This window comes from Oncorhynchus clarkii, chromosome 26, assembly GCF_045791955.1.
Source record: "Oncorhynchus clarkii lewisi isolate Uvic-CL-2024 chromosome 26, UVic_Ocla_1.0, whole genome shotgun sequence".
Taxonomy (NCBI): domain Eukaryota; kingdom Metazoa; phylum Chordata; class Actinopteri; order Salmoniformes; family Salmonidae; genus Oncorhynchus; species Oncorhynchus clarkii.
The window spans coordinates 8617099-8642339 of record NC_092172.1 but is presented as its reverse complement, the minus strand read 5'-3'; the positions used below and the strand labels follow the sequence as shown (position 1 = coordinate 8642339).

General features: G+C 40.8%; 1 protein-coding gene across 1 annotated transcript; it reads left to right on the top strand.

Annotated features, from left to right (window-relative positions):
• Positions 1-11459: 11459 nt before the first annotated feature.
• On the top strand, positions 11460-24660 carry LOC139384673 (cadherin-5-like). The gene is made up of 12 exons (XM_071129495.1): positions 11460-11669; positions 14448-14669; positions 14811-15090; positions 15186-15302; positions 15462-15629; positions 15815-15993; positions 16337-16587; positions 16693-16826; positions 16975-17084; positions 17180-17282; positions 18442-18684; positions 21932-24660. The coding sequence occupies exons 2-12, from the start codon at positions 14448-14450 to the stop codon at positions 22420-22422; spliced, it is 2298 nt and encodes a 765-aa protein (XP_070985596.1). The 5' UTR covers positions 11460-11669; the 3' UTR covers positions 22423-24660.
• The last annotated feature ends 581 nt before the right edge of the window (positions 24661-25241 follow it).

The following is a 25241-nucleotide window of genomic DNA, read 5'->3' as shown; positions in this document are numbered from 1 at the left end:
TTGTAGTAACATAGCTACTGTCAGTGTTGGTCAACTTGTTTCAAGGCCTGTGTGCAGATTTATATCCCTGTAGTTTGAAAGATGAGCAAAAACTCTGCTGCAAGATCAAAATGACTTAGATCAGTCAATCCTGTAGTTATGACCTTTATTTAACTAGGCAAGTCAGTTCAGAACAAATTCTTATTTACAATGACGGCCTGATGACTGACATGTCATCAAATCCAATGACCTGGATTTATATGGATTAAAATATACATTTTATTGCATTAGAGTGGTGGGATCAGTTGCCTTCATAAAATGCAATTCGCCTGAATAGCATCTGGGTAAATATTTTTCTCTTGACCTACAATAAAAAATAAATAAAAAGGGATGTTATGTGAAATGCCTGGATTTAGCATCTGAGGGAACCCCTTTTATACTGACTATTTATGTCCTGGAGAATTAATATGGTGCATGTTCACAACAAATGATTCACAAGCTGTGCATTAAGCTCCGACTGGGCCTTCTGTTTTGATATTTCATCAAACGCTGCCTTCGTTTCATTGGAATGGTTTGCCAGCACGTGTCTTTTTATCTCAAGCAAATGCCGACCCATATCTCTTCCTAACGAGCCGGACTTGGCCCTCTATTTAACTCTGCCATGTTCAAGCAGGTTGTATTCTTTGACTGGGAACAGTAGATCCTGCTTGAATACCGTCCACTTTATCTCCCCTCTTCCCTGCTGCCATCTGTAGTGGTAAGCCCAGCTCATGTTGGTAAGTGAGTTTGTGTTTTAGTCGGCCTTCTCCCTCCTGACTGGATCAGAAGTCCTCCTCTCTCTCTCTGGAAGCTGTGTGAAGTTAAAAAGGATTATGGTGGAGCCCCCAGCTGTATGAGCCAACATTAGCCCACGACACCAGCAGACCATGGAATGATGCCTTTGCCAGCAGTTTCCAGGAGAGGGAGCATGAGCTGCTTTGTGCTAATTTGAAAGTTATTTGTGAATAAAACCTCACATACAATAGTTGGGAGTTGAGGACTATGCTGTTTTATAAAATGGGTTGTTTGGATCCTGTATGCTGATTGGTTGATTTTCAGGAGTTGCCTATTTACTCTGTTCCATCTCACTGCAATCTACTGTCTCATCAGCCCAGCCAGGCAATTTATAAACTAGATCTCCACTATAAAATCCATCTGGAAACTAACTCCCATGTCTTTTAGACTAGGATTTGATTTTCAACAGTGGAGATTTGTATAAACCTTGCTGTCTGTCTCTCCGACATTTGCAACATTGTTTCAATATTGAAATTCGATCTCCACCTGTCCCATAGTAATGAACGTGTCGGGATGAGACAAAGAGGCAGGGAGCTTTTCTCAGCCAGTTGAAATCATGAATTAGCTGGCATCATTTGTATGGATATATACAAAGTAATGTCAATAGAAAACAGGTAGAACTAAATGAAATGCAGCTTGTTTGCAGTGTTTCCAGCTTCTCCTTGAAGTGATTGTGTTAGGTTTGATGTTGGCTACCTCTTCTGAACAACAGTGTCCTGACGAAAGAGCACATCTTCTATTCCAGGATATATACAAAGTAATGTCAATAGAAAACAGCTTAAACAAACATAAATGCAGCTACTTTGCTGTTTTTCTGGTTGCACTGTTTGACGTGACTGTAAGTTAGCCATAGTTGGCTAGCAGCAAGCAAGGGATAAGAACGCTGCCAGCCAGTATGACAATGGAACATTTAGAACACACTACTGGGTCGCATCCATAGTTACAGAACAAAAAGACTGAACGACTGGGTCACATGTCTGGCAACCGATCCGATAGAGCGAACGACCAGCCGGCTTGGATAGCAACCTTAGATTTGTGTCGGCACTATATCTTGTGGAAGGATGAAATAGTATGAATACATTCATAATAAAAAAAATGTATGAACATTTGTCAATCATTATTTGAATATTTGGTAACCTGTTGTATAAAAGTGATAATTCTCTCGAAGCCAGTGTTTGGAGAATATATTGGCATCGACTTTGTCTCGGGCCTAACAACACCGATGCAATATGTCCTCCAAACACCGGCTTCTCGGGCATTATCGCTTAAATATATAACAATAAACACTCTGAATTTCATTCATTCATCAGAAAGGGCCAGATGGAATGTTCTGTTTCTGAATACACTATATCTTCTTGAACAATGAGAGCAGCACAGGGAGAGCATTTCATGCAGACCATTCATAACCATTCATTCTCATTTATGTGTAGTGCAGTCCTAACTCCTAACCATTGCAGATCACACGTTCATTTGTGGTGCAACAACCGGCTAAACCCATCCTGGACTCAGCCATATTGTCTATCTCGGGAACAGTCTGGCTAACTGTCCCTGAAATCCGTCCAATTTTCCAGCGTGCCACTCCACGACAAGCAAACACATCCGTGATAATTATACAACCCGGCACTCAGCCTCTTCAAATAAAACAGCCAGGGCCATTTTGGAGACGCTCCAACAGGGGCTGGGAATGGGCAGACAGGGACCTATAGCCAGAAGAAAACTGCAGATGAAGGCGTATCAGACACTTAAATGGTAATCAATGTCTTCATCCAAGGATCCTCTGATTATTTACAGGGAAAACCACAATGGTTAAAAGTCTCAACACTGTCCCTGCTGTCAGCAAGACTGCCATAGATTGTAATGGTAAATAAATCCACAAGATGGCGACTATGGGCTTTGTAGAAATTCCAGTGCAGTATCTCATAATAATACTGCATGCCTGAAGTATTAATTTGTTTATCACCCTCTCTACAGTACTAAAAACTGAGTCTTGGGCTCTGGTATTTCTGCATCTTGTAAAAAAAAAAACACAGCTAATGGTGTGGGACTGTAAACTGTATTGATTCATGTTGAGAATCATGCCAAGCAGAGACAACAACCACAGAGTAACAACCACAGAGGGGTCCAACAATTAGACTCCTTTAGATATGTCCACACACTTAAAAGAGGCCTATTGCACAAATACATGATGGACAGCTCGCAAAGTAACCCTTGGTTATTTTAAAAGGGAGTAACTAACTTCCCCACTCCCTCCCATGTCTTTTTTCTCCTTTTTCCAGCATGCTATTGAACTTCTTTTCATGAGTGCAAGAACAAAGGACATAGTTTCCTTCTTGTAATGTCCGAAGGGTGGGATGATGGAACAAAGAAAATCACTTAGACGAGACAGACACTCTGTGCAGCGGTTTAAATCAGATCCCCTCAATGGGATTAGGGCCCAATTTAATCCAGAATAAAAGCGATAAACAGGTCGGAAGGTGTGGAGACTGGAAAGTGTGGGGAGAAGTGGCTTTAGCCAAGCAATCAAGAGATGAGAAAAGATAAAGGGATTAAATATTCTCACGATAATCTCCCACTTTGCATGGCCTGCGTGGGTTTGTAGTCGTTTGTGTTTTTTCATTTCTTTTGTCGATACTGTTGTTGATATGAGGGAAGGAATGAAAGAGGTAGTGCTAACGCAAGATGCCATCTGATTAGAGGAAAACATCATGCCATAACATCATAATATCTACAGTGCCTTCAGAAAGTATTCACACACTTTTTTCACATTTGGCTGTGTTTCAGTCTGAATTTAAAATTGATTCAATTGAGATCTGTATGCCACAATACCCCATAATGTCAAAGTGGAATTTGGTTTTTTGAAATTTGTACAAATGAATTAAAAGTATTGAGTCAATAAGTATTCAACCCCTTTGTTATGGCAAGCCAAAATAAGTTCAGGACTAGGAAGGTGCTTAACAAGTCACATAATAAGTTGCATGGACTCACTCTATGTGCAGTAGTTATTTTGAATGACTCTGTACCCCACACATATATAAGTTCCTTCAGTCGAGCAGTGAATTTCAAACACAGATTCAACCACAAAGACCAGGGCGATTTTCATTGGTAAATGGGTAAAAAACAAAAAAAGAAGCAGACACTGAATATCCCTTTGAGCATGGTGAAGTTATTAATTACACTTTGGATGGGGTATCAATACACCCAGTCACTACAAAGATGCAGGCATCCTTCCTAACTAAGCTGCCGGAGAGGAAGGAAACCGCTCAGGGATTTCACGAGGCCAATGTTGACTTTAAAACAGTTACCGAGTTTAATGGCTGTGATAGGAGAAAACTGAGGATGGATCAACAACATTGTAATTATTCCAACAATACTAAACCTAACTGACAGAGTGAAAAGAAGGAAGCTTGTACAGAATAAAAAATATTCCAAAACATGTATCCTGTTTGCAACAAGGCACTAAAGTAATAATGCAAAAAAATGTGGCAAAGCAATTAACTTTTTTTCCTAAATACAAAGTGTCATGTTTAGGGCAAATCCAATAAAACATATTACTTAGTACCTCTCCATATTTTCAAGCATAGTGGTGGCTGCATCATATTATGGGTATGCTTGTAAACGTTAAGGACTGGGGAGTATTTCAGGATAAAAAAATAAACAGAATGGAGGTAAGCACAGGCAAAATCATAGAGGAAAACCTGGTTCAGTCTGCTTTCCACCAGACACTGGTAGATGAATTCACCTTTCAGCAGGAAAATAACCTAAAACACAAGGCCAAATCTACACTGGAGTTGCTTACCAAGAAGATAGTGAATGTTCCTGTGTGGTTACAGTTTTGACTTAAATCTACTTTAAAATCTATGGCAATACCTGAAAATGCTTGTCTAGCAATGATCAACAATCACTTTCACAGAGCATGAAGAAGAATAATAGGCAAATGTTGGAAAGTTCTTAGAGACTTACCCAGAAAGACTTACAGCTGTAATCACTGCCAAAGGTGCTTCTACAAAGTATTGACTCCGGGTGTGAATACTTCTGTAAATGTGATATTTCTGTATTTAATTTTCAATACATTTGCAAAAATGTCTAAAAACATGTTTTCACTATGGTTTTCATTATGGGGTATTGTGTGTAGATGAGTGAGCATTTCTTTTTAATTTAATCCATTTTGAATTCAGGCAGTAACACAGCAAAATGTGGAATAAGTCAATGGTTATGAATACTTTCTGAAGGCACTGTATATCACGCTATTCCTCAAAGCCTTTACTGACTCCCATTTAGTCTTGGGTTACTGCACTGTACACCAATTCACATAACAAAGGTTCCCTTTCATAAACGAGCAATGGGTCAATGAACTAGCATCATATTGCGAGGTGTGCAACGAGGCTACTTTCATTTCCTGTTTTTGTTTCACCCCTAATGACCTCAGCGCATTGGGAAGGCTAGAAGATGTGACCTCAGGTCTGCTGTGGCCTCCGAAGTCCGACCACGTATTCACCAGGGAGCCAGGGGCCCTTCACGCTTGATGAATATGTGGAGCATATGTACATGTACTATGTGTGGCAGACTAAACAGTTCCCCCATTGCTATTTTTACTGATTAGTGGTCATTAATAAGACTATTAATTCTAGCCCCTAAAAATAACAGCACTTTCTTTAACCAAGCCACACAACTCCACTCCACAGGAGGAGAAGGAGGTAATTTCTACCCCAGTCACAGCGATTTATACCAGGTAATTCCTAATAATATTTTACTGGCTTCCATGGTGTTTTTGTTCCATATTTTAATTGACAAGTGTGTTAAGTTATTGATGTGCTTCCGACGCTCTTCCTCGAGCTCAGTTTCTCAGACACATTTTTATGCCTGAAATCAGGGACACGATGAGGGAGAGCGAGCAGGGTTTAATTTTATTCTCATGTATGGCATTCATTATGCATGACTTTGTGTTTTTCATGGCTGTAACTTCATGGTGAGTGGGTAAATTGGAATGGAGTGCCACTCGCTCTTTCTTTCTTTCTATCGCTCTGTATTTATCTCACTCCCCTCCCCCTCTCCCCCCACTCTCTCTCTCTCAGAGGGTAATCTGTTAGCAAACCTGAGAGAGACAAACAAAAATGATTCATTATCCTCTCAAATCGCTTTTATCTCCTAGACAGAACCATTTGATTGTTTTCTGTCAATGAGCTTTGCTATCGGCACGGCATCTTTGTGGATGCAAAAGAAGTCTTATTGTGCCATTTAAAAATCCACTGTGTTCGAAAGCAATCACTTCAGTTAAAACAACTCCCTCTCTCAGGCAGAAACCAATAGGAGGCAAGAGCTTTCCATGTCTAGAAACAGGAAAATAATGACATTTATATGCAGGATTAATTAGCTATATTTATAGAGATAATCCACAATCAGTAGGAGTTTGGTTTATTTATTAATCACGCTTCAATTAAGACTGCGGCCTGCGGCTACTGACAAAGGGCTTGAGTATCCTGCCTCTGTGCATGACTGTGTCTGATAAGTCACTAACAGCCAGCTCAACCTTTTTTTCCACAACGCTTTTGGGGACATTCGCAGAAATATCAGCTCTCCTGACGTTTCTGTTTGCGTTTTCTCTCTATTGTGGCATCTCATGTGGCATATAATAAACAAAAACATTAGCCCTTTGCCTTGAGTCAAATGTAGAAAGGGTTAAAGTGTGTCTTTGGCTTAGGGCTAGGCAAAGCATTACAGCTTCTAAATCCATACATCCAAAAATCCGCTTCATTAAGAGGCACACATTTCCTCTTCAATTGCCAGGGTCCAAAAAAGTAACATTTTCCTGGAAATATCGTTTAGACAATGTAGGCTACAATGCTAAATTGGATCAAAATCCGACGCAAATCATTTCCCCGTTATCAGTCTTTGGATGTCCCCTCTAATAGCAGGCTTAAAAGTATTTTCTACGGATACCGTGGATGATCCCAACCTTCTAGAACAACAAGAGAACCCATCCTGGTCAAATTACTCCACGAACACGCCAGATATGCCAGCTGCTGTTGTGTCACTATAGGATCAAAGAGCTCTCCAAACTTAACTTTTCCATCTAATTTATAAAAAAGCTTATGGCAAAGTGAATCGGGATTTGACTGAAGAGCTTAATTTGAAATCAAAGAAAATACGTTGTACTTTCAAATACTGCCATTTTCAGCCTCAGTTTAGCCTATATATTGTTGAGGTTCAGAGGCTGCCCTGTATGGGCTACAGTAGTGTACAGGATAATAATATGTAGAGGTTGAGGAGCTATGAAGCTTGTAGATATTGAGATGAGGTGACGTAAAAGAATGTGTATCACTGCTGTGAGCGGGGGGCCAGGGATTTGTGTGTCAGTATGTGAGAGGGGGAGAGAGGAGGGACATTGAGGGTAACCCCCCTCTCACTCTTCCCTTCTAGATGGAGTCCTCTTTACTCTGTGTTTTGGACGACTAGGCCACTAAATTGGGTTTCAAAGCTGAAGAAAACAAACTGTAGCGCCCCTTTCAATATTGATTCACTCGTCTTTAATAGTCTGATAATCCCATTGCTTGTTATATCATCCTTGCATGAGTGGCCATCATCTCAATTTTTACAAGCCATTTCAAAGCAGATGGAATCAAACAAAAATAACTTTGTCGATAAAATGTTAAGGAACTCTATGGAAATCATTTGCACTATTGAACATTTACATTGAATTTGATTAACTGCCAGGCCACTTCATTTTGCCAGGTAATAATAAGACACGTACTTGTGGGAGACTTTGGCATCGGGCATTTGGATTCAAACAGATTGTAATGTAGAGGTAACTTTTGACCAGCAGTAGAGGAATTTTGTTGCTGTGCTAGGTCAATCCCGCTTCCTCCTATTGAAACAGTAGCTACATCCCCTCCTTAAAACCTTTAACCTTGATCTTCCTGTTGAGAAAATGGAAATCCCTTGGATGGCGCACAGCTGGCCAGCTGAGAACTTTTGTTCCCTCAGATACAGAGGCGATTAATGCCAGTGACAGAGAGATTGTGACACAGTATGTGTCAGTCTGTGTTTGTCTATGATGGATACATTTCGGCTTACGTGTTCTTGTCTGCATTTGTCTGTGACTGACTCTGTGTGAGGGTGCATGCGTGTGCGTGCCTGAGTGTACGCATCAGTGTGCAATTAGACGGCAAATGAGCTAAATGCATATACTTTAAAGCAAACCACTTCCCACAACAGACAAACATAGGCTATGCTGATAAACAAAGAGTTGCATCTTTGTTTCTTCTCCCAATCAGAAAGAAAAGGCCGGCTTTGTGGGCTTCCCAGCCATTGGCCATAGAGGTTATGTTGTAGTAATCAACTGCTAGAGCGCAAATCTGCTCCATGATTAAACATAGAGAGCAGATAAACCGTTCCCCGTTGTGGCCGCTTCCAGAAGGTTGAAACACAGGACATGAGCTCCCGATTAGTTTGGGTTTGGGAGGAAGCCGAGGCTTGACACTACGGAAATGACTGTGAGGGCTGGAGCTCCTTGATTAGGACTGAGCAGATGAGATTACAAGAACTACTGATTTTCAAAATGTGTAATGACGAGAGGCCTTTATAGTGAAGCTAGCTATAACCTCTGATGTGAGGACAGGAAGTGAGTCAGGGCATATATTTTAACAGTACGGCCCTTTGCATCATGGAAGTTTGGACGTCATGATTTAAAGGCAGATGTGTGACTAACTACTCTATACTGACAATTCCCTTCTTTACAAAGTCTTCATCAACGGTAGATACAAAGTCCTAAAGGCGCACTCCGTATATTGTATGATTTCTGAATCTGATTTCTGTTTTAAATGAGCTATGTTGGGAGTAACATATTAATTGAAATATGACAATTATAATATCTGTTGGTTTTATTGGTCCTGTAAATGAAAAATTACAGCATTTTTTTTTTTTTTACAAATGAAGAGATTTCTTTTGTAGTTACCCATAAAGCAGTGCCTGTGCAGTTTGTTTTTGAGAGAAGGTATGAAGGGCAAAGTGCAACACCATGATGAAATCCTATGGCAATTTTAACTCAAGTCTAAAAACCTGAAGGGAATATATTCTGGGAATTAATGGTTTCAACATGTGAGTCTAAGGAAAGCAACATGAAAGCGTTGCCTAAATCTATTTTCTCAAACAACTAAGTGTCTTTCTCTTTCATTTTTCCAGAGCATCGCTTCAGGTTTCTTCAACTCCACACATCTCGCTATCATAAAAAAACAAGCCAGTGTCTTATTCGTTTGGATTGTTGTTGGTGTTAACAGTGTAGTACCAGCTTGTTTTTAGTTTCAGAGAAACTGTTCCAAAATATAGTGAATTTGTGAATTTATGTCCTGGTCAAAACACTGAGATAAAATGTTTTATTACAGTACTAGATCGTTAAAGTTGAACTGTCAAGGTAACATGACCTAGATGCCCTTTCTATTTTACCGAATTAGACATTTGATGTAATCACTTTCAGTGTTTAAAAACATGGCAGTGTACATTGTATTCCTTACTGAATGTATCCAATTCCCTATTTCCACTTAACTGTGTCTTGTACTTCACTTTATTTAGAGTGAGCATCCAGCCGCCACAGTCTAGCTGAGCTGAATTAACACCGATTGTGAAGTGGAATGCTTCCACCATGTTGCATAATTTACCATGATTCCCCCCCTTCCAAACACCAGATCTAGAGTGCATTGTAGACGCCATCTGTAAGCACTGGAAAGTGAGAAGGGCACAACCCTCTGCATCAGGTTGGTGTCATTTAAGTAACCTCTTGCTGGCTGAATTGACCGAGAAGCTTGAAAAGAGATTAAAGCCGGGGGCAATCACAGAGTCAGGTAAAATCAGGAGGAGAGAAAAGAAATCACCCTCTACAAATATCAGCGTAAAAATAATTCAGAGGTTGTCGGTTCATTGCTTAAAACGTTGAAGTATGTACAGTGTTAGAGATGGGAGGGGGAGATGTTTTGATTTGGGATGGGAGGGGGTTATAAAGTCGGTTCCCTCCCAATCCTCGCCCCCAGGCACATTCACATTGAGATCAGTCAGACGAGTTCTTGTAAACTCGACATCTCCACTCTCTAAGGGGCTATACAGCGTACTGCTGGCCCATAGCAAATGAACCATGACAAGAACCCTGCTATTTTTAAAGAGCACACTTCACAAGGCATCGACTCTCCTTCACTAGCTGTGATGAACATCAAGGATCACACACAAAGTACTGGACTGGGTTAAACAACTGTCTCAATGGTCAAGACAGTCAGTGCGACACAACCAATAGCTGACCACTTGAAACAAAAATAACTGCCAAAATGGAAAATGAGAAGAGCTTCCAGCAATATCATTAGGTCAAGGCACTGCCACATTCCACTGAGTGTCCTCTGAGTCCTACAGAGTGACTTTTAGTACATTTCCCAGACACCACTTTTAAGGACAGTTATGAAGACTATGTGAGTCTCTGCATAGGAAAATCAAGCTTCCTTTTCAAGAATCAACCCTGGTCTGCAAAATTAAGCATCTCAGTCACACAGCACACCTCTCACTCTGTCACATGCAAGGACCAGTTCAGATCGATGTAAAGTAACACATACTGGAACATAGTTATAATATATGCATGATTAAATATCTACTGCTCCGAGAAGTATGAATATCTGTAATTATGCCTATGGTCTGCATGGCATTTAGGGGGATTTCATTTATTCATTTTGAATTTTTCATTCTTGAGGCTGTGCCTTAAGCACAGTTCCTCTCAAGGGAACCCTGTAAACTCCCATGACTACAGCTAATATCTAAACAGCTAAATAGCTATGTGCACAATATCATATCTCTCTCTTTAAGTGCACAGCTCTATACAGTACATATCTACAGAAGAAGCAGATCCCCTCCCTCCCTACCAATTACAGCTAGAACCACGACCCCTGCTGTGACAGAGGATGGTGACAAATCTCTCTCTCTCTCTGCCCTACGGTATTATCTTAGTTCTTCTGTCAAATAGGCTTGGCCTCTCTTTAAGACTAATCTCACTAAACTGACTGCCTCCCTTCAGATCTACAGGGTCTGTTGCTGAGGGGCTTTGATTAAAAAAAACTGCCATACAGCCCCAGTCCAATTCCCCAAATTACTGATGATGCTCGAGGGACAAGCGAGAGAGTACTGGAGAAAGCCCACTCATCTCACTTACCAGCTTAGACAAGATCTCAGAGGCAGATACGCCGCCGTAGCCCTGCAAAAATGTAATACCACCGTGTGGGAAATCTCATGGGATTAACGTCTATAACGCGTTTATCATCATCTTTGTCCCCATAGGTACGAATAATGAATCTCGTTGCTTTCTCTCCTTCTTTTTGTGTTTTTATCATGGAGGCGAGAGCAGACATGTAATGCTTCTCACGACGCTCTGCCCCTCCACGCGCCACAGTCTGCCTGCCTCTTAACATGTGGCTGGTGCTCTCACCACCTCCTCCAGTCACTTCAGCAGCGACGTGAGGCTCTGTGATACGCACATCGCATGCCTCCCTCTCCCCCCTCAGCCCAGGCTCTGCTGTTCAGGCTGCAATTAGGAGCTGCTGTTTGTTCTATCTGATTCTCTGTGTCACTCTCCACATCAGGGGCCACAGAGCAGACTCCAACAAGAGGAGAGGAGAGGGACTATAACAGGAAACGTGACCAGGGGAACTGGGCTGATCTCTGTGGCCACTGGGCTGGCCTGGAAGTCCTGAGTGCTACCCTCTGAGAAGAGAATCAGACAGGTCCACAGCCAACAGCTAACAATACTACTGCTCTTACACTTAGGATCTACCTGTGACTTATACGCATTGGACGAGCTAAAAAGGAAGAGATCTGAAAATAATTCATCTCTGGTAAGTCATTCCAGTAATTTCTACCGTATGAATAGGTTTGTTTCTATTGTAAAGTTTGGTTACGAATAACTCATAATATTTTATCATTTGTGTGGCTCCGTACAAAATGTATGATTTAAATACCACATCGATACAGTATGGTGCATCTCATTGCGTCTCAAACTGATTTAATCTATTACCACACTGGACAACAGCGACTGATTTGATAACATTAGCCCTGAGTGTAAGGCTGAACCCTCGAGACAATTTGATACCAGATTGACTATGTTGATGTGTGCTACGCTAATACTCTGCAGCCACAAGGGAGAAATGCATCTGAAGAAAGCCTGAAACCATCTGTGCAACATATTGAGGCTTGTACTCTATGATGTAAGTTTAAGGAAACTCATCCTCAGATATCATTTTCCTTTCAAAAGTAGACAAAAAAAATAGCATTGTATTTGTTTACCTATACCAGATTTGTGACAGTGTTAATAACGTTGAATTGTTTCAGATACTGTACACAGATAGAGACTCTAAAACGAATTGTTGACGCTTGAAATGATGACAATGAAGCCGAACATACAGCCAGACACTAGGATAGCAGTTAAACTCGTCAAATAACATCTAATGACACCGAACGAATCCTTTTTAGAGAATCTCATGTAAAAGAACGGTGGTAGAAGAGCTCAGGGAAGAGGTGTGATAGATAGACACTGTCTGTCAGACTCCGAGAACAAGTGCTGCCAGAGAGAGAGAGAGCCAGTGAGTCCAGTGTGATGTTGTGTGGGTGAACCAGGGCTGAGGAGACGGCTCATCCGTGACAGTTTCCTAGAGGAGTGAGTAGGCAGACAGATTGTTGAAAGCTGCTCTGTGATTAAAGCTGTTTTAATCTACAGTGGGCAAACACACACACCCACACGCACATATTGTACGTCGCTTAATTCTACAGTATCATCACAGTATTGAGGCTGGCTTGTTCGTTGATCTTGGATAGTCAGAATTCAACATATTGTGAATGCTGAGTGCTTGCCTTGATAGTACCAAATATTGCTTATTTTTCGACTAATGTTACACTCCAGTATATGATTAGAGATTGCAGGTGCATCAGGTCAGGTTGTATGACTATATCCATAAACTGATGAATTGATTTGGATATTCCATATAACTTTGTGTGCTACTTGGGATTGGAACACATGACCAATTGTCTCAGGCATACCAATCAGCCTGTGAACTGTGTGAGTCATAGCCTACTAAGATGAATTCAAGCAGGAATAACGTACAGCATATTTCAAAATACAGGACCGTAATTCCTCTTTTTTTCTTCCAACACGATAAGCTGCCTTATTGAGAACTTCTGAAAAAATGTCTATATGGTCATCAAATCTGACATTTGCATAGACAGCATTTATAATGACACAGACCGAGAAATTGACTTTCAGTTATCATTGAATGGCATTCAAATGAAAGGTCAATGGACTCGCTTTGAGGAGAACACGAAGCTGACATTCTGGATATAAGTTGGCCCATCATTTGGAACTTTAAATGGGTTTGATCTATCTGAACTAGGTATAGCTGAGGCCCTGAATGAAATACTTTACCATTGTTCCAATAGCATCCTTCCTACACCAACTCATTTAACACATTGTTTAAAAATCCCATTGTTTTCTCCTTAACTCTCGCTACTGCTCAAGAAAATTGTCAGAGAAAGAGAGAGCCAGAGAGACTGAGAGAGAGGGAGAGAAAGAGAGAGGGGGGAGAAGACGGAGGGGGCAGAAATTGAATTGCAGGAAGGGTGTGAGGCCACAGTAGCATTAGCGTAATGATGACCCTTCATTAGAAATTGGAATGTTATTTTCCCAAGGGCATTGTGTTTACACTTCCTCTCCTTGATAAAAGGCCAGACTTCACATCATGACCTCATGTATCAGAACAAGGAGACATTTAAAAATATATATTTTTGACAGAGTGGGACATCCATGATTATGAAGACAGCTACAAACAGTGACAATTGAGGATGTCTATCTCTAAAGTACCTGGAGTTTTAAAAAGGTCTCTCTCCTTTATGGGACAAACTTCAGGGCGTGGCAGGAAGGACATCAAATGACGCATAGTTAACACATACGATTAGGAGTAACAAGACAACCATACATTGGAAAGTTTGTTTGACTCTTTACGTTATAAATGTTTTCCAACAAACAATATTTAGCTGTTCCGATAAATAGCTGAACACAAGATTCAATAAGATATGGAACAACAAAACGTGATGAGATATTTACCTGGTGCCAAGTGCATTACCTCAAAGGCCCAGATAAGCCCATTGTCGGTGTGGAGAAGATAAGAGACTTTCTTATCTGTGCAGTATGGGGTTGTAACGAAAGTCATTCGATTATAGTCATTTTTTGGACTTTAGAATGTGATATTAAGCTATTTGGGAACATTTACGAACCATAATCCACTTCATCTTAATATCCAATGCTACGGGCTGGCAACAATAAGAGTGGAATAATCCAGACAAAGTACATTATCTGGGATGGACTTCTTTAATGCTTAGCTATCCTCTTGACCACAAAGAAAGCGTCCATTTAAAGAAGGTGTCCATTCAACTTTTCTAGTGGAAAACTCCCAAAAGTGCCAAACCTACAGCCAAGCTTAATTAAACGTACCTAAAGTAATAGCTAAGTAATTGAAAGAAGGCAAATCACTTTTGAGCCAGGTGTGTTGCCTGAGACGTGAGTGGTCTCAATGGCCCAAATTTAATTCTCTGCTACTCCTCTGCTTCTCCCTTGTTTCCTTCAGATGATGAGACAGTCTGCATGGAGGCAGATGACTGGGCCAGAGATGTGGATGGGTCTCTTTGCCTTGGCCGTGACCCTCAGTCTAACCATGGCTGAACATGTGGTCCAGAGGCCAGCACTCCAAACCAGCCCAGTTCTCCACAGGCACAAGAGAGAGTGGTTGTGGAACAACCTTTACGTAGAGGAGGAAAGGCCAACCAACAAACAATACTATATCGGAAAGGTATGTCGTTGTTTTACCATGTAGGTGTACCTTGGAGGCTCTGGTAGAATGCCAGAGAGTTGAATGAGAATATACAGCAACAATATATCTGATAGATAGGATGTCTTATCTTAAAATTGTCTTCTGTTTTTCTATTTGTAGTTAAAGTCAACTAAATCTGGTGACAGGACACACTATGTCATTAAAGGAGAAGGTGCCAACACTATCTTCAAAGTGGATGAAAAAGGACACATCTATGTCACTGAACGATTGGATCGAGAGGAGAAAAGCAAATACCTTCTAAGTGCCAAGCTGTTTGATACGAGCAACATATTGGTGGAGAAAGTGGAGGAGTTTGTGATCCTGGTTACTGACATCAATGACAACGATCCAGTGTTTACCAAATCGTTCAACGCTTCTATCAAAGAGAGATCCAAAAGCGGTACAGGAGGTCAAATAATAAACACAAGGGTGATTGTGCTGGATATTAAAAAGTGCTTTTGCTAAATCACTTCCCTTTATTTCTTCCCTGTGTAGGAACTAAAGTGATAGAAGTCACTGCCACTGATGCAGATGATCCAACGACTGCAAATGGAGAACTTGCTTACACATTATTAGAGGGGGGAGATTTCTTCAATATAGACAACACAACGGGTAGGAGATGCTCATTCATTTGAACTCATACCGCATAAAGTCCATTGTACAGTATCTACATCTCTTCTCAATAATCTTTCCTAATAACCCAATATGAATTTATTGTTGTGCTGAATCAAAGTCATGAATCAAAGACTAAATGAACGTGCTTCATTTCAGGGATTATCACCACCAAGTATGAGAACCTGGACCGTGAGACCCAGAGTAGCTATGTGGTTGTGGTTCAAGCCCAGGATCTGAGAGGACTTAAACAAGGAGGCACCGCCACCACCTCTGTCACAATCGCAGTCAGCGACATCAATGATAACATAGCCACATTTACCAAAAGTAAGGGCAAAATAGAACATCCCTGACTGCTATATAGAGCACATTGACAATGATTGGTCTTATAGGAGCTAAACCTAAATATGAATGGTTGTTATGGAATTCCTAGCAGCAAATGAGGGATTTTTCCCATAATGCCGTCCCTCAGACGTTTCTCTTACTAACACGCAGAGTGTCTTTTTCCCTAGGTTCCTATGTATTTAGTGTGAAAGAGGACATGAAGCGGGGACAGAGAATAGATACCATAGTCCTGGAGGACAGAGATGAGATCCAGAATAAAGACCCAATCTTCACCATAGAACCTCCATCTGACACCTTTGAAATGGAGCGCAGTCAGATCAAAGACGGCAACCTCATGCTGAAACAGGTATTTCACTCATCCTAAACTGTTACTTTATTTTTATCACCAAAATAAAAGAAAATCCACATTTGTCTCTATCGTGCAACCAGGTTGAACGCTTTCCCAATGTGTCCTAAACTCTACAGTAGATATGAGCATCACAGAGGGATGCATAACACTAAACTATACAGTAGCAGAGAAAATGAAACTGCTTAAAGTATTCTGGGGAGAGAAAAAAAAAGATCAGTACAGTCTGTACATTATAGGTAACGATGTAGGGAACATATATGAGTGGGACACATTTGCTGAAGATTATACGTGTAGTCCATGTACTGAGTTTTTTCCTGAACATTCCTTAACTTCTTTTCAGGGACTGGATTATGAAACCAAGAGCAGCTACACGTTCTTTGTGCACGTGAGGGAGAACCACTTGCAGTCCCCTGTGGATAATAAGGACAATCCAGTGATCAAGGCCCAGGTGACCATCCAGGTGCTAGACGTTGATGAGCAGCCAGAATTCAGCAAGAGCATCTACAACTTTAATGTGATAGAGGAAATTATGGTCAATAATATTGGAGTCGTTTCAGCCAGAGACCCTGATAAAGCCAACAAGGCCATAAGGTATTCAACACCTTCACTAATTGACACATGCTGCTGAAGCTAGAATTAACATAGAACTCTTTTCTGAGAGGCGATTTCGACAATGTTTCAATGCCCCCTCTACAGGTATTCCATGGAGGACAAGGACAGTCCCATTGGTATCAACCCCATAACTGGACAACTTTTCACAGTGAGGAAGCTGGATCGGGAGCTTGTAGCGAATCACATGTTCCAGGTTAAAGCTAAGGAGGAACCCAATGGTATGGCATTAGCCATCATCTTTAATCTTATTCATACCCGTTTATTGCGTGAAATGTAATTCATGTCCAAAACATTTTTTTATCTTAATAACTAGTAGGGTTTAGGTGTTTCCCAATAATAAAATAATGTTTCCCATCTCCTCTTCAGGACTGGAATCTTTTGTGAACGTCAACATACTGGTCATTGATATCAATGACAACAAACCAGAGCTGTCCATTGAAGAGATATTTGTTTGTGAAAATGATATGGCTGGCACGGTAGGATTTTTTTCCAGAGTTCGATGTCATCTAAGCCATCAAACTTTTCTGAAACTTGCATGAAGTCTTTCTTAAAATGTTTTCCCCTCACACAGGTGATTGGGACCATAAGTGCGACAGACAAAGATTATAATTTGCCCGCATTCAGCTTCACATTGGTGAAGCCGAACGGCAACTTTTCGGTCGTCGATAACAACGGTGAGCGAGCTGATCATTTCAATGCATGAACATGGGACAAGTGCCACCTTTATTATGTCAGCTTGAGCTGTGCAGGCAGACACATTCTACTAATGCTAAGCTGTTGGTTGGTGTGAGGGGCGGTGAGGTGGGTATAACAGGGACAATGTGGGAGTGAATGGCTGGTTCAGATATGTGCTCAGGATAGCACTGTGCTCCCCAGTGGCAGAGGAATCAGCCAGGGCAGCGCTCCGTTCTAAAGCAATCTGACGTCTGAACGTTCTCCATCTAGTCGGGCGGAAACAAAAACAGCAACAAACCTGCCGAGAGCCCCTGAAATATTCATGACGTACAAGCTCTTTAAAACCAGCAGCCCTTCATTACATATTTGGAGAGCAACAGTGACGACCTCAGAGGCACTATGGCTGGGGAACATTTTCAGCGTAGCACTGGGGTGGCCTGGTCCAGTCTGTGCTGCCTCGTTGGCTGCACTGCATAATGAACTGATGTGACATTTCACCATGTAATGATCAGCCAGGAACACGGAACACTGGGAGTAGGCTGCACATTAGCCCAGTGCAACTAGTGAGAAGGTCATAGCGCCGGAAGACCAGAAGAATAGTGAGAAGTTGTTCTTACTTTAGTGATGATGTGCATGTTAAGGCCATATCTCTAGCTTTGATGTACCGTACGTACTGCAGTACGTCCTTCATAGCTTCTATTTCTGAATGGTTGTATACTGTATTTCTACTTATTAGGCCAACCAAATTGAACATATAAAATGAGTATGCCACGTTTCTAGCCACATGTACTGGCACCTAAAGCTCATGGAGATAATCATATCCAATCCACATGGGACTAACCATGTGGAAAAGCTTAATTCCTAGATCTAGTTTCGGCGCACATTCAATTATCCTGCTATGAGGATTCGTACCTACTGCGATTTTAGGGATTTTGTTAGTGCGGAAAAGTTTCCCTTACACATAAACTCTCAGAATCAACAGTCTGCTTATTATGTAGATGCAAAAGTCTACACATAAGTATATTGTAGCTAAGAGCATTCCACCATTGGAACCAATGCACTATCTATGAAGACCCTTTTAATGTATAAAAATGTCCTCCAAATCTAACCATGGCAAACCTCTGATAACTAACATTGTTTCTTGTCCCCCTCTCCTAGACAACACATCTAACATAGTCCTGAAACATGGAGGCTTCAGCCTGGAGGACTCCAGGGATTATGTAATAGAGATTGGGATCAGCGATGGAGGCAGGCCTCCCATGAGCAGCATCACCACTCTGCCTATCAAAGTGTGCAGGTGTGACAACAAGAGGATTCACACCCAGTGCAAAGCAGCCCAACTAAAAATGGGTGTGGGTGTCTACACCCTGATTCCTATACTGTGCATCCTGACTATTCTGAGTGAGTCAATCTCTCCTCTACTATATCCAGTCCTCTCCATTTGAGAACTTCTTAGGGATTGCCCCCTTTTTTTTCAATTTCCACCGTTAATGACATACCCTAATCTAATTGCCTGTAACTCAGGCCCTGGAGCAAGGATTCGCATATTGTTGGTACAATTTGAAAGGAACCACTTTGAAGTTTGTGGAAATGTGAATTGAATGTAGGAGAATGGAACAATAGATCTGGTAGAAGAAAATACAAAGAAAAAAAACCAACCGTTTTCTTTTTGTTCCACCATCTTTGAAATGCAACAGAAAGGGCCCACATCTAGCCATCCCGATGGTTGTAATTCCGATGGTGTCCACAAGATGGCAACAGTATATGTGCAAAGTTTCAGACGGATAACTTGAAGTATGAGCACACTACATGACATTTAGTTTGAAGTCACCCAGGTACATTGGGCAAATCGTGAAGGAGACATTCACATTCACATGACATTTTTCTGCAAGAATATTGTCAAATCTGTATACTTGGACTTTGATTTAGCTTTTCCAGTATTAGTAGCCATATTATAAGTTCAACATTAGCAAAACACCGAGTTTTTATAACTTCATAACTCTCTCCATATTCTTATAATTTTTGTCCAAAAGGAAAAGGCTTGCTGTCGCACAAGGTTAGCAGCTACATTTTGCGACAGATACGGGGTTTCCCGACACTGCCGTAAAGCCCAGCTCATTGGCTATCTAGCTAGCTTTGTTTGACCCCGATTGGTGCGTAGTTAACAAAGTTAGTTGATTAAGTGAAAACCTGCCTGCGTCATCGGCGTGCCATGAAGGCGTCGCTCTCTGACCAAATATGGTGTCCTATAGGATATACCACACCCCTAATGATATAATGGAGTCTGGTTACGTTCTAGGATCTCTGAGGAATAAATACAAATGCGATTTGAGTAGTTGAATCAATGTTTAGGGTTCGATTTTTACAGATTCCTATCTTTGCAAATTGAACGGGTGGTAATACAAAATCGATCGTGCATGCTATATGGACCTTTTTAGGATATGAAAAAGGATTTTATCTAACAAAACAACACTTCATGCAATCTCTGGGACCCTTTCGATGATAAATCAGAGCAGGATTTCAGAATGTAAGTACATATTTCACCTTCAGAGAGGAATTTATCAAACCTATCGCTGTGAAAAAAAGTGTTTTGTTGTTAGGAGCTCTCCTCAAACAATAGCATGGCACTTTTTCGCAGTAATAGCTACTGTGAATTGGACAGTGCAGTTATATTAACAAGAATTTAAGCTTTCAGCCGATATAAGACACTTATATGTACCGACATTTGTTGATTTTCTCAAATCTGCGATAGTGACACAAGGCGCTGCACGATTTACAACTGTCCTGTTAACGGGGTGCCTATCTTAAAACCTGTTGCGACAACCAAACCCGGATCCGGGATTCTATTTATAGACCTAAGCTCATTACCATAACGCAACGTTAACTATTCATGAAAATCGCAAATGAAATGAAATAAATATGCTATCTCTCAAGCTTAGCCTTTTGTTAACAACACTGTCATCTCAGATTTTCAAAATATGCTTTTCAACCATAGGAAAACAATAATTTGTGTAACAGTAGCTAGCTAGCATAGCATTTAGCGTTAGCATTAGCGTTAGCATTTAGCAGGCAACTATCACAAAAACAAGTAAAGCCTTCAAATAAAATAACTTACCTTTGAAGAACTTCTGATGTTTTCAATGAGGAGTCTCTCAGTTAGATAGCAGATGCTCAGTTTTTCCAAAAAGATTCTTTGTGTATTAGAAATAGCTCCGTTTTGTACATCACATTTGGCTACCAAAAAAAAAAAAAAAAAAAAAAAACGAAAATTCAGCCCTCAAAACGCGAACTTTTTTCCAAATTAACTCCATAATATCGACTGAAACATGGCAAACGTGGTTTAGAATCAATCCTCAAGGTGTTTTTCCACATATCTCTTCAATGATATATCCTTCGTGGAAGCCTGGTTTCTCCTTGCTCTCAAATGGAAAAATAATTGCACCTGGCTTTACGCTCCAATTTCGACGCAGGGACACCAGGCGGACACTTGGAAAATGTAGTCTCTTATGGTCAATCTTCCAATGATATGCCTACAAATATGTCACAATGCTGCTAACGCATTGGGGGAACTACAGAAAGTGTAGGCTCATTCCTTGCGCAATCACAGCCATATAAGGAGACAATGGAAAACAGAGCTTCAGAAATTCTGCTCATTTCCTGGTTGATGCATCATCTTGGTTTCGCCTGTAGAATGAGTTCTGGGGCACTTACAGACAATATCTTTGCAGATTCTGAAACTTCAGAGTGTTTTCTTTCAAAAACTGTCAATAATATGCATAGTCGAGCATCTTTTCGTGACAAAATATCGCGCTTAAAACGGGAACGTTTTTTATCCAAAAATGAAATAGCGCCCCCTGGCATTATATCACAACACTGTCCCTTATTAAGACATATTATAAAATAGAGCAATCGTCTAAGAAATAAACAACAGAGATCATTAAACAAGGTACTTCAGCTCAAGGTGTTCTTGGGTAAGATCATGAAGTATTTACGACACAAGTAGAAGGATAGGTTTTTATTAACGATAAATGTGAATAATTCCGATGATGGGGGATGGGCAAATAATTTCAATCTTTTGTTTGTTTATTTTTTGGGACCTAGTTGAAGAGTTTTACCTCAGTAACTGATTGTATAAATAACACTCAAGATTGCAGGACAAGCAAAGTAAATAGTGGAAGGAACGTGAAGCATTGAGCTGAATGTTCTCTTTGATACTTTCTCTGCTCTGCTGTCTTGGGAGAAAACCATTTGTCATATTAGATGAGCCATGTGCCAGAGATGTTTTGTCAAAAGCTCATATCTGAAGCAGAGAGCAATTGCACTGCTGCAGTAGGCTTCTACAAAAGCAGATAATGTGGGAAAAACATGAGAAGAATGGGAAGGCTAATGAGAAGATAATGAGAAGATGATCAGTTATTCAGCTGTCTTGTTAAGACACAGAATGAAGTGGTGATTAACTATTAAACATTGAAGTCATTATCGTATGAATCCCAAAGAAATATACTGGGGACTCATTCGACAAAGTATTTTCTCACACCCGATTTCATTTGCCTCATGAAATATATATATATAACTGTATATATATTTTCCTGCTTCTATTTTCTTCTGTGTGACATAGATATTAAACATGTTTTCTTCCTCGTTCCAGTCATAGTGATCCTGATCGCTATGAGAAAGCGTCACCAAAAGGACGCCCTGGTCACTCTGGGTAAGAGTGAGATCCACGAGCAGCTAGTGACATACGACGAGGAGGGCGGTGGGGAGATGGACACCAACGGCTACGACGTGTCCATCCTGACCTCAGCTCGGAATGACGGCAGCATGAGCATGAGGCAGGGCCCCAGCCTTTACGCCATGGTGAAGAAACCGCCAACCGCGTGCAAGGGAGACATGGCCGTGATGATCGAGGTGAAGAAAGACGAAGCTGACCATGACAGGGATGGGATCCCCTACGATACCCTGCACATCTACGGCTACGAGGGGCCAGAGTCCCTGGCTGGTAGCCTCAGTTCGCTGGATAGTTCATCCACTGGCTCTAGCCTTGACTATGACTTCTTAAATGACTGGGGCCCTCGCTTCAGAACCCTGGCTGAGCTCTACGGGGTAGATGGGTCTGAGGGAAGTGACTCCCTGTATTGAGCACACTGAGCCTAAAGACCAGCAGGCAGGACGTCTCTCAGCTCTCTCAACTCTTCCTTTGACTAAAAGCACATCAGGATTAACTTCTTCCACTAATCTGTCCAATCATAGCACACTATGATAGGGTCCACTCAAGCGTGTGGACCCTCAGTAATTCTCTCTTCTTCTACCCCCTGTTGCTCCTCCTCTTACTTATCCTTTTTCCTCCTCTTCCTTTTCTTTTGTTATTATTATTATTATATTATTATTTTAAAGAAATTGTGTTTTTATTTCCTCTTTTTTCATTTGATTAGTTATTCGTTTTTTATCAGATTACACACACAGAAATCTGTATGCCTTCATTTTGATTGATTGTGTTTTTTTTTTTATGGTTGACTAAACCAACTGTAGCTATGTAGTGAGAGGTTGGTCCTTCAGTGAGTCACAGTGGCGTACTGAGTTGTCTTTCAGACAGAATGACCCTTCTCATCAGCAGCTACTGATGGGAGCCCGGCAGAGAGCCCGGCAGGAAACAATGATAACAGAAGCTCTGAAAGAATTAAAGTCTACTCCCAGTTTATTTGACAGGACTCATCAACACATCAATTGTTGTGGATAAAGCCCAAGTCTCCGAGGTCCTCTGTAACAAAAGTACTAAGACCAACTCAGGAAACGTGAAGTAGCTTAATAGTCCTTTGGATGACAACAAAGTTATCTGAATTACTTTAACCTTTCGTCCTAGAGCTACTGCTTCAACATACTCCATCAACATACTGCTTCAACATACTGCTTCAATATTCTTCTTCAACATACTGCTTCAACATACTGCTTCAACATAATGCTTCTGCTCCATTTGCTGAAACAGCTTAATATAATGAGGGCAATCTACACAAGTTAAAGTTTATCATTATCGCTATTGTCCTTCTTGACTGAAGACATAGCAAAAAGAGAGCAAAGGTTTTCTTCTGTTTTAATTATATTTAGAATGTGGACTGTTTGTTGTATACTGAAGCTTTGCCTACTTGGGACCACTTCTCATAAACCATGGATACAATGTGTGGAAGCTATCTTACCACTTCCCTGTCTGGATCATATACATGGAGCAGGACCCCCATCCTTTTTCAAACACCATAGTCCGCCCCATACACATTACCCAAACAAAACACTGGAATCAGCTTCCTGCACATATGTGTGTGAGGAAGCCCTCTTCCTGCCCTGTTATCTTTTAAAGTAAAGCAACACATTGTGACTCGCTTCCTGTTTTCCTGCCTGGGAAAAACCTTTGGAGAGGGACAAATAGATGGAGAACAATGTAAGAGCTATGATGACTTTAAAAACAGGCAACATTTCATTTCTGTGTCGGCCATCTACCAAAGATCAGTATGGTGAAACCTCGGTTTACAATAGTAGCCACTGGTAAACTGTGCTGTAATGTTATGTCTCAAGGTCTTTCTGTATAACATACCTGATCTACTTCGTTCCATGCTATTAATGATCTATTCTATTTCACGAGCTCTTACTTTTAGTGGTGCTCTGTATAATTATCTGTAAACCTTATGGACTATTTTTCAATGGCAATAAGTAACTTGGCAATACGGTATTCATGTTATCGAGATTGGGAGTACTGGAAATGTAGTTGTCTAAACTGTATATAGAAAATGTGCCTCAATATTGATATTGGCCTCACTTCTTTTTGCGTTATTTCAAAATGATTTTACTTGACACTGGCCTTTGTCTGCTGAAAGTGTAAAATATGTAGTTTTTTTTTAGTGTGTAATTGATGTGTAATTGTGCATTGATTGATACTGTATGTATGTGTGAGTCCACCTGTGTAAATTCACTCCATTGGTTGTCAGCATTGGGCACCGAAATGAGAAGAGAAAACATTCAAAGGCATTCCTTTCGTATGCAGCTAGATCATTCTGTAGGGGAGCACTGTGTGCCTTGGTTTATGATCATTCTCTTGACGGTGAACACAATCTTTTCTATGGTTTGTATCGTGTAAAACAACAACTTTTTGTTAAGTACCAATTTTGTATGTGTAAAATAAACGTAAAATGAGAAGTACAAAAAGTGAGCTCTATTGTTTCAAAGAAATGCAAGAAGGAACAGAGTAATATTATACTAAATTGAATTGAACAGACTATGTTAGGATAATATAGCTTTGATGTTTGCTTTAAGCCATGGTCCGTTCTAAGTTTTGGTTTCTGTGTTTTGCTGTAAAATAAAGATCGTAATGCCTTTTTAGCCATCTAAATTGGCCTCTTGTAATTGTAAAGTCATTATTGTATGAGAAGGTCATCTTCATGTGAGGCTCAGTCTTCAGGTCCAACAGCAGCTACAGTCCCTGAGGTCTAGAAAGTACACGGGAGGACTGTGTGTGTGTGTGTGTGTGTGTGTGAGATTGCAAAGATAACAGAGAGATGAGGGGAAATGCCTCAGTGATGTCACGCCCTCAAACTCCCGGGACTGAAAGAAAACAGCCAGTAGGGAACTTCCTGAAGCTTCATATGTCCTCACATTTTTGTTTGAAATGACCAGAAAATTGTTGGGCCTCTCAGGACCTCTGATATATGGTGAGTGCCGCTGTGAATTTGGGCCTTATGAGTCATTGTTTTAATACTGGGGGAAGCTATGTGCTGAAAATACTTTGATTCGTTAGAGTATAGAAGAACAGTTGGGACAGGAAGAAATATTGCATCACATTTCCCAACGTTCAGCAGCCAAGTGTCCCCTTTCACCAACTTCATTTGCACTGTGAACTGAGACCTGAGGACTGTGAACCTTGACCAAAAATCTCTTCATCACAGCACAGGAAGTGCAAGGGGCAAATTAGAGGG

Excerpts from the sequence above, each read along its gene's own strand:
- LOC139384673 (XM_071129495.1), top strand. The coding sequence starts at position 14,448 with ATGATGAGACAGTCTGCATGGAGGCAGATGACTGGGCCAGAGATGTGG. Across the intron at positions 14,670-14,810 it reads AACAATACTATATCGGAAAG|TTAAAGTCAACTAAATCTGG; the intron begins GTATGTCGTTGT and ends TTCTATTTGTAG. Across the intron at positions 16,827-16,974 it reads AGCTAAGGAGGAACCCAATG|GACTGGAATCTTTTGTGAAC; the intron begins GTATGGCATTAG and ends TCTCCTCTTCAG.